Below are 11,027 nucleotides of genomic sequence, written 5' to 3' on the forward strand. Positions count from 1 at the left end.
GTTATCTATTCATTTATTTTGTACTCAGACTTAAAAAAATAATTGAACACAACGACAGGTGTGTCCTAAGATACACTGAGTCATCTGGACAGTCATTTTTTTTCCACCTGTGAACCCAGTACAAACAAATATTACATATGACTCCAAAACTGCACATCCAAACTCAACCCCCACACATCCAATTCCCGCCTACCTTTGTCGAAACTATGATGACGAATACAAAGAGACCAATTCTGGAGGATGAAACAGAGTGGGGGTTTTGCGCAAGACCATAATCTGGGTTTCATGGATCACGGAAAAGAAAATGATGACATGAAAAGGAATGTGGCCTTCACATAGTGATACAAAGCAAAATAGATAAGCTTTGTCAGAGTTGCAGCTGAGTAGAGCAAATGTTTATTGCTTAGTGTCATCTGCTCCCTTATATGTGTAAATATATGCTATATATATGTGTGTACTTAATTGTATTTCAAAAGTACTATACTCACATTTTCAACAGTACATTGCCAATCCAAACAAAAAGTATACTGTTGAGAAACATATCAAATGTCACACTCTGAACTATTTTTCATAACACTTTTTACACACGTTAAAACTATTTGTGCTATAGTACACTTTATTAGAAAAAATCAAAAGAAAATTTACTTTAAATGAAATTATTGGCAATTACTGAAGTGTATCTATTTCAAATTTTTGTTCAACGTATTTTTGTGTGTTTTGAAATTGCATTCTCAAAATTGTTGTGCAACTGAGCACTGAAAGCATACTTTTTAATACACATTTTTATACCCTGAAGTTTCAGTATATCTTAAATTACGCTTCAGTGTAATTTCAAGTGCACTTTCCATAACTGCATTTTAACCCATACAGAGTACCAAAAGTAAGTAAGTTACTATGAAGAACTTTTTTTCATAGAAATATGTGAAAAACAAGACTGAGTTTACGATTAAGAAAATAAGTATCAAGGAAATCATATCAAGGGCATATTGGCTTCATATTATTGGCGTATACTTCTTACATGAAGTACGTAAACTGTTACTAATCGAGCATGTAAATGAGAACATACACCGCCATGTACTAAGTATACTTTAGGTTGTTCCACTTTAAAACATAAATGTACAAAGTAAAACAAAACTCTTTAAATTCGGCTTCTCTGCGATTTATCTGCAACTAAAATATTCTTTGCGCAAAACGAGTTGTTCTGAAAATAGTAAACTTCAAGTTAATAAATTATTATCACATTTTACGTATACTAAGGATAAACCTGACTGCAAGTACAGTTAAGCATGCTAAAATTCTGTGTATCTCGCCCATTTATTTTTCACCGGGGTGAACTTAATAAAAGTACACAAACACCAAAAAAGGTTTACAATTTCACCACTTTCACTGACATGTAATGTATTTCAGATATGTGCATAAACATAAAGACAAATTGCTTGAAAATAGTATCATATTCTTATGCATGTATGCTGTGTCCTCCTACTATGCGTAGGTAAGATTAAACCGGAAGGGATGTTTTTAGGTTTTAAAGTACAGTTCCAAATATAAATACTGGGTGGCGCGATTTGAACTCAGTTCTCATTGAAGCCGTTATAAATTTCCGTAGGTGGGGTTTGATTGGAAGACAGACTCAGCCTCTATCCAATCAGATGCCAATATTTGGGCTGGTGAATTTTACAACAGGCCAATCATCGCTTGAGAAACGCGTGAAAACTCGGTTTGATTCAGCCTCCTGGGTTACCGTAGACACTTCGCTGAAATGGCCCTATTTTAAAGTTCCTGGGGGAAGAGGCGAGCGACCTGGACAATCCAGGGGTAGAGGGGCCAAGATAAAACTCAGCGAATAAATATTTTCATATTATATACATCAGGAATATAGTTAACAACCCGAAGACAAGGTTTGGGCATATTTCATTCGTTAAAACGTCGTTTAGTGGCTAACCAGCCGCGGTCCAGTTGTGCCGCTGCTTGTTTGAATGTGTAGCTTACCGTATGCTACTTGGCTACTAGCAACCTAGCTAGCTTCGTTAGCTCAAGCTCGGATAAGCTCATTGATTGTTCATATTGTTCGATATATCAGTGTGATACATTCGTTTGCTAAACAGTGTAATTGATAACGTATTTCATTAGTAACAATTGGTATTATTATTTTGTTCTGTCTTTTCTTTAATTCCAAGGTGCAACACGAAAAACCAAGGTCTTTACTTCCCGATAACGTCAGAAAATAAAGAAAATGGCGGAGCCGGACAAATTAAACATCGACTCTATAATTCAACGTCTCTTGGAAGGTGAGGAGAACCAAATCCTGCGTGCACCAAAGTCGCCTAGTTTGTTGATGAAATACTAGATGTTTGTGAAATGTGTACAATATGCCAGGTAGGTAGGTCAGCTGAAGTTAAAGGCGGTTGCGGTGTGATATGGTAGCCTACCCAAGATTGCACTGCTTACAGGCTCGGCTGTTGGATTTGTCCGTAATTATTTTTACAAAACCAAATCTGCTCTTTAGAGATTTTTTTACACTTGTCCTTTGGTAATCAGAATCATGGGTTTTATGTTTATGTTATGTTTTCCGTATCGGTTGGCATCGGAGAGCGTTGTGTTGTCCACAGATTAAGTTGTGATACGTGACGTTACACATCGATTGAGTGGAGGAAACGAGAAGATAACACTTGCTTTGGCAAATCACGCCTTCTAATGAATACCTGTATGGGTTTGGATTGTTTCTTTTCAACTTTGAGCAAGCTTGGTTTGATTGGAAGTTCCCTCTTGTTAAAATAACCTCATCTTAAAGATGGAAGTACTTGGTTTGAATAGTCTGAATGATTTTATTATTATTTTTAAAGGCAGTTGCTACTATTATTAACTAAGGTGTAAGGTGTAACAGGTTTGTTCACCCCTTTAAATCTTAAACTCCTGGTACAATTGGGTGGTTTGTGACTTCTTAATGAAGCGTACTTACAAAGATGGTTTTATTGGCAAATGTTTGCACGTCTATGATGAGCTGGTTGAGCCTCTCCACTTCTGCTTTTGAAGCAAATGCAAACTTTTACTGCAAAGAATCGTCATGTGCTTTGGTATAAAAGAAAAACATGTTCTTAGATGCATGAGTAATTATAATACCGATCTTTGTCTTGTGATTTAAGACGGATCGTGCGTTAATTTGTAGTGTTATAAATAAAGTCACTGCAAGAAGCTAAAGACATTCTTTAGTCAGATAATTGACCCTGAATTTGTATTGTGCAGAATATTCCAGAGGAAAAGATTATAAAGATGGATTTGTAATGTTTGGAAATGTATGAACATAAATTGGTCTGAAAATCTTGATATTGTATTTTGAGATAGTGTACATTGAGTCTTGAGGACAACAAACACTCACAAGTCTCCTCAGACCTAACCGTACAGTTAATCTAATAAGCATTAGAAATAAAGTTTTAATCTCAGTATTGCACTGAGCATGAAAAATGATGTCTGGTTCACATGTACTCGGTTTCCCCTGTGGATGTGTTGGTTTAAAAATAGCTTTGTTTTTCACAGGAGCAACATTAAGTATGTTGGTTATACAAATCCCTGATATTATTTAGCTCTGTAGCATCAAGAAAAATGTAAATTACTCCTAATTTGAATTTAAAAAAACTTTTAAATCATTTTCTTCCCCAATGACTTTTTAAAGCTGTTTGTCCAACAGTCAAATTAAATTAAATTTTATGTTGTTAAGAGTCCAGAAACACCACCACCACTTGAACCAAAAGATAGCGTAAATACCGTAAAATGAACCAGAAAAAGCCAAATCTGTTCCGGCTCAACAGTAAATGCACATAGGCTCTGACAGGCCTCTTGCATTTCCTGTGAAAACCACTTTCAAACGAAGACAATCCAATCGACTTCAATTTAAAGCTTCATGTAGGTACATTTTAATTACAAAATAAGATTTGTGAAACATAATTACTGAAATATGTGGATTTTTTTTTTTTTAAGCAGTGAATTCATATAAATTGTGAGTGAGATGGATTGCAAGCTCTGAGTTTCTGTTTTTATTTTTTAACAGTAGAATAGATATTTGATATAGAGAATATCCCCAAAACCAATGCTGTTGGATTTCACTCAAGCCTTCAGTTTGTTTACCTTCTAATACATAGAACCCACATGATCAGCCTGAGCTGAGCTGGTGGAGGTGATTGGGATTATACACGACTATGCACGTGCAGTCAGGTTCCCTCCAGGGAGTTTGACTTTGACTGTGGAACATGCTGTAGTGTTTTGGATTGTTGTATATGGGCTGTGATAAGGTTGTCTGCCAAACACAGGAGAAGACAAACAAGCCTGATAGTGGCAGTATTTATATCCTGTTATGTAACTTACTTGACCTATTTTTTTATTTTTTTATTATTATTACTTGGTTTTATTCAAGTGGTCACTAATCATTTTTTATATTTTTACTGTCTTCTTAATCTTTTCTGTTCAGGACAGTTGAAGAGTCTTTAGATAAAATGTCCCGCTGCTGGTGCTGTGTTAAAAGCTTGCAAAATGATCCAATGCCATCTCAATCTCCTGTGTGGACAGCAAGGTGGCTGCCCCGCTTGCTGGCTGTGTTTTGAGACCAAACCAATTAAATGTGTTTGGATAATGAGCAGTTTCAATTGGATTACTTGTGTAGATCAATAGCTGAGAGAACTGAACTAATGGTGTGTCTGGAGAACGTGACATCACCTAAGCCCAACCAGAACACCTAGCATTGAGCCAGGAGTGCTGAACCACATCAACTGTTGATTCCAGCGCTCCTGACACCCCGACAGCTTTTGTGTTGTGCCAGTCCAGCTCTTTGTTTTTGGCCTCCTGATCAGGGTAACGGGAAGCCTTTTGTCTGGACCTCTCATGACAGGCTCACTGTTGCCCACTGGCTATGAGGCTAACTTTGGCGTAAGCTCTGTCAGGGCTTAACCGTCTGTAATCCAGGTTTAAAGCAACAAGCAGCACTGCAGTATTTATATCTACTTTTCACTGCCTTTTGTCGTCTCTTCACAATAGTGCCATTATTCTGCAACCTTTCGGTGATTCCTACTTTCATCCTTACGAGCTTTATTCACCATGCAGAAGTGTTAGTTTCTTTCTTCTGTGTGTGTGGGATGTTTACTTCTGTCTCCCCTTTTATATTCCAGCAGTAATTTACCTGATCTATCATCTGTGATATAATTATCAGTATCTTTGATTAATGTTATTATTTGATTATAAAATTGTTTGTATTTAAGTGAATAATCCTGTAAATGTCAGAGATGGCTGTGCTCATCGTGTTTAAATATCTCTTCGACAACGTCGAGTTAACTGCTTCATGTAAAGGAGGAATGATAACATTTCATGAGAAAATGTTATTATTGATAGAAGTCGTCCATATAATCGGAGATATACTGTTTAGATTGATGGGTAGATGCTTTTTTGATTCTGTGAGGGGAATTGTTCAAACAACACAACGCTATTTCAAAGTGTAACAAAACTGCGTTTTGTACCTTGAAATTTTTAAGTTATTTGAATGGTGTGCTGCTGTCATTAATATGGCTATTTATTATTCTATTTAAACAGGATTTGTGAGGTTGCATTTATTTTTCTCTGCTTGCTGTAGATGCGTTTCTGAAAGATTGCAACAAAGTTTGAGTTCTTTGTATCATAGTTGTGAAGATGGTGCTGGGTTTCTGTTTCTAAACAGGAACATCTTGTTTATTGTATCGTTAATCATAACCTTTCTATCGACTGAGCAACCATCGGATACGATTGTTTTGTTTGTGTGAGAAGTCGATGTTTTCCATGATTCAGTAAATCGTGCAAACTGTTCACAGTCGGATGGCCGGGGGGCAACACCGTAGCGTACAGAGTGTTGGATTTGTTCAGTAGGCTGAGTTTAATTTCTTAGGAATGAGACTTTCTCATTTGTAGGCTTGGACAGTTTCTGTTGGGAGCTGCTTTGGCATCAAGCAGCACATGTACAAGTGGGGGCGTGATTGATTCTGTCAGTGATGCAAACAAACCTGGTTCCAAACTGCATCAGGAGAAGTCTTGCATAATGCTGCACTGCACACTCATTCTCTGAGATAAGTTGACTCTTTTCATTAAAGCCACAACAGCATACATTTGGTATCATGTGCTACAAAGAGAACTTATTTGACAGGAAGATAAGTTGGTCTGTGTTAAAGTCATACTTTTTCCTCTCCATTAAGTGTGAGTGAAAAGTCAGAAAGCATAACATGAGCAGACACTTGACAAACTTGTTGAATTCTTGACATGACCAAAGTGAAGCAAGTGAAACGGTGTGTGAGTCATCATTGTTGCACAGTGAATGCAGTTTATGATTTATTTTTTGTTTTTTGATGGTTTGTGGAAGTGCTGTTATAGCTGGTTGTTTGTTAACCCTGCACGCTAAGAGAGTCTTACTTGTATGTTTGCAGTATTTGGGTTGCAGCAACAACGGCTGGAAGGGGAAGTGGGTTTCATATCTTTCTTTTTAGTCTTCAGTTTGAATTTCCATCATAACAGAGAGACCTACTTTTGAGGCTGACATCCTCATGCTAGTTTCCACTGATTAGGTTTTCTAAAAGATTGCTTGTAATTTCCAACATGTAAAGCACAATATCACCTCTAAATGATGGAAGTACCTGTTGAATTGGCTGTTATACTGAACTGCTAACAGAATTTGACAACATTTGGCAGGTGGGAGGTGTTAACTGCCTCGTCTGGTGGTCTGGTTCAAAATTCAAACATCGTTTGTGTCAATCTTTCTCTGAATCTTGCTCTGAGCGTAGGTTTCTCTTTATGGTTTTGCATCTCATATAAAATGTGTCCCATCTCGTTTTTTTTTTTTTTTTTCCAGTCAAGGGGTCTCGCCCAGGGAAGAATGTTCAACTAACTGAGAATGAGATCCGTGGCCTTTGCCTCAAGTCCCGTGAAATCTTCCTGAGCCAGCCAATCCTGCTTGAACTCGAGGCTCCTTTAAAAATCTGTGGTGAGTTTTAATGAACTCAGGGGTCAGTGAGTTTCACTCGATGCCGTGAACAGCATCAAGATAATATTTTAAAGTCCCAAGAGGCTGGATATTTGACAGATTCTGGTAAACAAGACTTGCATCTTCTATGATTTACTGGACTGTTTTCTGATCTGTAATTTGGGGTTTATTCAGCTGATAGTTGTAAATGTTGCATATAAAAGCAACTGCATAAAGCAATTGAAGTGCTCAGATTGTACATCTCTGCTGCCCCCTACAGGTGATGTCCATGGTCAGTACTATGATCTTCTCCGACTCTTTGAATACGGAGGCTTCCCCCCAGAAAGCAACTACCTGTTCCTGGGTGACTATGTAGACAGAGGAAAGCAGTCACTGGAGACTATCTGCCTGCTTCTAGCCTACAAGATCAAATACCCAGAGAACTTTTTCCTGCTGCGTGGAAACCACGAGTGCGCATCTATTAATCGAATCTACGGCTTTTATGATGAGTGTAAGTACAAAAAAAATGTGCGTAAACGGTGAAAAATAATTGTATTAATTCGCTAAACTGACATTTTTCCTCTTCTGTGTTGGTAGGTAAGCGACGGTATAACATTAAGCTGTGGAAAACCTTCACTGACTGCTTCAATTGTTTACCTGTGGCTGCCATTGTAGATGAGAAAATCTTCTGCTGTCACGGAGGTAGTCGTTGACCATGTGTGATTTTATAAAAAGTCGGATGTTGAGAACCAGACTGAAATGGATGTGTTTTCTTTACATATCCTTGCTGCAGGCCTCTCACCGGATCTTCAGTCGATGGAGCAGATCCGCAGAGTAATGCGACCCACAGACGTGCCTGACCAGGGTTTGTTGTGTGACCTGCTGTGGGCTGATCCAGACAAAGACGTGCTGGGCTGGGGTGAAAATGACCGCGGTGTCTCCTTCACATTTGGGGCAGATGTGGTGGCCAAATTTTTGCACAAACATGACATGGACCTAATATGCAGGGCACATCAGGTAATGTTCACTAGTTATTGTGCATGTAGTAAAAGCCCAGAGGCCTTGCCTCCTCTGTTTATCCTCAGTTAAACTTCTTTTTAAAGGACAAAATTCATGTCTGTGATTTTACTGTAATATACTTTAGTTCATCATGCTCTAGTATTCTGTGCAGCATCTATGATCACTCAAGCCCTTTTCAGACAAAGGATACGTGACATTAGCGGTTTTATCAGTCTGTTTGCATTCATCCAAACCTGGCTCACTTTTATATTGTTTCTCACATCTTTACTGGTTGATTGTACCCACCGCAGTGACAGACAGCCACAGTGCATGTGCAGTATTTTCCTGCTTATTTTGCCAGTACGCTCAATAAAATGGGATGCACGAGGTAGATGGGAGACATGTAGAATTCTGCTTGGTCCTGTGTTATAAGCTTGTTCAACAGGTGGCTGTTGTTGGCTTCCTCTGTTGCAAAGCTTTTACTGTGCCTACAATGAAAAGTACTCGTCAACTAAAGCCTCATCTGTCACTGAACTCTGGTTCACTGTGGCTCCAGCTGCCTCTTTGGTTGGCTGTGTTTTCCAAGCAGGAGAGGCAGCAAAGTCTTAGCCTTTCCTTAACTTCTGCATTTAATAATGGCAGGTAAAACCACAGAGAATTGGAGTTGGTATTTATGCTTTAATCAGTGATTCCTCAGAAAAGTAGAGGGCATGTCAAAGTAACCTCGGCAGTGCTTTTCACAACCAGCTGCATGAAATTGATCAGCATCATTTGCTTCTGTTCTGTTGCCTTGACATTGTCATTTCTATCCTCAGGTGGTTGAAGATGGTTATGAGTTTTTCGCAAAGAGGCAACTCGTCACTCTGTTCTCAGCTCCCAACTACTGTGGAGAGTTTGACAATGCTGGTGCCATGATGAGTGTGGATGAGACACTCATGTGCTCCTTCCAGGTGTGTACAACGCAACCTTTGTACTTTCTTCCTTTTGAATGCGTTTTCTTCATTAATCTTACTCTTGTTGCACAGCATGAGTCATTAGAAAGGTCAGTAGTGGTAATAATGACATTTGGTGTACATGTTTTTTACCACTTCTGTTCAAGCTGAATGATAAACAGTTGTGTGAAAAAGGAAGTGCACCATCTCTCAGTTCTGGGGTTTTTCCCACAGAGAAATCATCTTGTCCTTAAAATGAATGTTTCACACAATTTATTTGGCTTTCTTTTTGTAAATTGAGTAATTACACACCCGTTGAAGATCAGATGAGGATTTGTCATGCTTCATGTATTAAATATAAAAAGCTCTGCACATCTGCGTATGAGAAGATCATTAATTGAGCAGTGAAACAAAAGGGGGAATCTTTCATGCAACGTTTCGGCCTATTTTACCTTCATCAGGTACGCTTGATGTACAAAAAGCTTAAAATTGAAAGCTGCACTGCCTTTTCACAGGACTATAGCTGAACAAATTGAACATTAAGATATATTTTAATCGCTGTTTTTGACTAGAAGAGTCCATTATGTATGTCTTTCAGTCTAATGGAGAACTTTTGTGTCTGTCTTTCAGATTCTTAAGCCAGCAGATAAGAAATTGTATCCTTATGGTGGAGGGGGGGGAATGGGATCAGGAAGACCGGTCACCCCTCCACGAAATTCAGCCAAGGCTGCTAAGGCCAAGAAATAACACCCGCTGAGTCCCCTTTCTATGAATTTCCACCCTGTGTTGGCCCAACAGTCTTTGTTTTTTTCCTCTACCTCCCAACTTGTTTCTCCCTCGTCACGAAACGGCAACAAAGTAAACAAGTGTCCAGGGTTCAGTCATGCTTTTTCTCTTTGAAATTACTTTTAACTGTTTGTTTGGATATTTGCGTGTATTTTTTGTGTCTGAGTATCTACTCAAAAGTGAGAATGAGACAGAGGGACTTGCTGTATTCTGTATGTATGTATGTATGTATGTACTTTTTCCTACTATTTTTTTTCCTGTCATTTTATAGAGGTGGGTTCTGCCCGTTCATCATGTAAATTCAGGCCTGGCTGCAGGGGAGGAGGGAGAAGGGGGAGAGGGGAGGAGAGCCATGTCTGTTTATGTTAAGGCCAGGCACTGTTTAATGCTAAACACAAGCTTTTGTACATTGCGTTTCAGAGGTCCATGTATGTCTGTGTGATGGGTCGGGAGGGGGTGGAGGGGGGGGTTTTGGGATCAAGTTGCACAGTCGAGCGGTAACGGCACATACCACACACTGGGTGCACGGACGATACGTGTGCAGGTGAATCGTTTAATTAGATGGATTCCGGATAAAATTACTTTGTCTCCATCTTAAAAACCAATGATCTGAGATCACGTTCATGGATGTGATATAGTCTGCTTTTTTTTTTCTTTCTTTTCTTTGTAGATACATAAAACCGTCATGGTCTTATTTTTGTTTTTAATTTTTCTCTTGCTTTTGTTTTTAGTTCACTCACAGATGAATAAAAGTAACCATTTATTTGGAGTATGCCATCATTATTTTGTTTGCTGTTTGTCATGTTTTTCTGTGACCCACACACAGCGGCTTCCTTTGTGTTGTATGTGAGCGTGATTCTTTGTGCTGATGGTTCAGATTTCTTATGAATTTTAAAAACTCGGAAGTGTAATTTTGACCAGGGTCACGCGCTCATTTCGAGCTTCAGTGGGATGTAGACCAAGACGATGTCAGGAGGAAATTTAGGACTGTTGGAGCAGAGCTCACACGCTGGGTTCAGAGCCTAATGTTCTGAGCTTTTCTAAGGAGTGGCCCTAAATGTTTATATTTTCTAAATGTCGGCATCTGAAGCATCAGCAGTTAATGAAAGTTTAGCTTGAACGCTGTCAGGATGGTGGCTCTCCCACTCACAAATGTTTGGCAAACCGTACAATCCAACGTCACCTCATGCTGCTCAGACAGGTCTCTGATGCTGAATCTTTGATTGCTGTCGGCAGACGTTATATTCAGAAATGAGAGGGGAGATGACGATATTTAGCTGTGATCAAATGCAAGAACTATCAGGGAAATGAAATGGATCACAGCTTTCACTTTCAGTTTGAAG

General features: G+C 38.9%; 1 protein-coding gene across 1 annotated transcript; it reads left to right on the forward strand.

The window, feature by feature from the left end:
* The first annotated feature begins 1,734 nt into the window (after positions 1–1,734).
* ppp1caa (protein phosphatase 1, catalytic subunit, alpha isozyme a) lies at positions 1,735–10,453 on the forward strand. Its single transcript, XM_072368123.1, has 8 exons — positions 1,735–1,898; positions 2,178–2,288; positions 6,857–6,988; positions 7,248–7,478; positions 7,565–7,669; positions 7,761–7,984; positions 8,782–8,916; positions 9,529–10,453. Exons 2-8 carry the CDS (start codon positions 2,234–2,236, stop codon positions 9,643–9,645), a joined length of 999 nt encoding a protein of 332 aa, XP_072224224.1. The 5' UTR covers positions 1,735–1,898; positions 2,178–2,233; the 3' UTR covers positions 9,646–10,453.
* The last annotated feature ends 574 nt before the right edge of the window (positions 10,454–11,027 follow it).

The sequence above is a fragment of the Leuresthes tenuis genome, unplaced genomic scaffold (assembly GCF_036924035.1).
Source record: "Leuresthes tenuis unplaced genomic scaffold, fLeuTen1.0.hap1 SCAF_17, whole genome shotgun sequence".
NCBI lineage: Eukaryota > Metazoa > Chordata > Actinopteri > Atheriniformes > Atherinopsidae > Leuresthes > Leuresthes tenuis.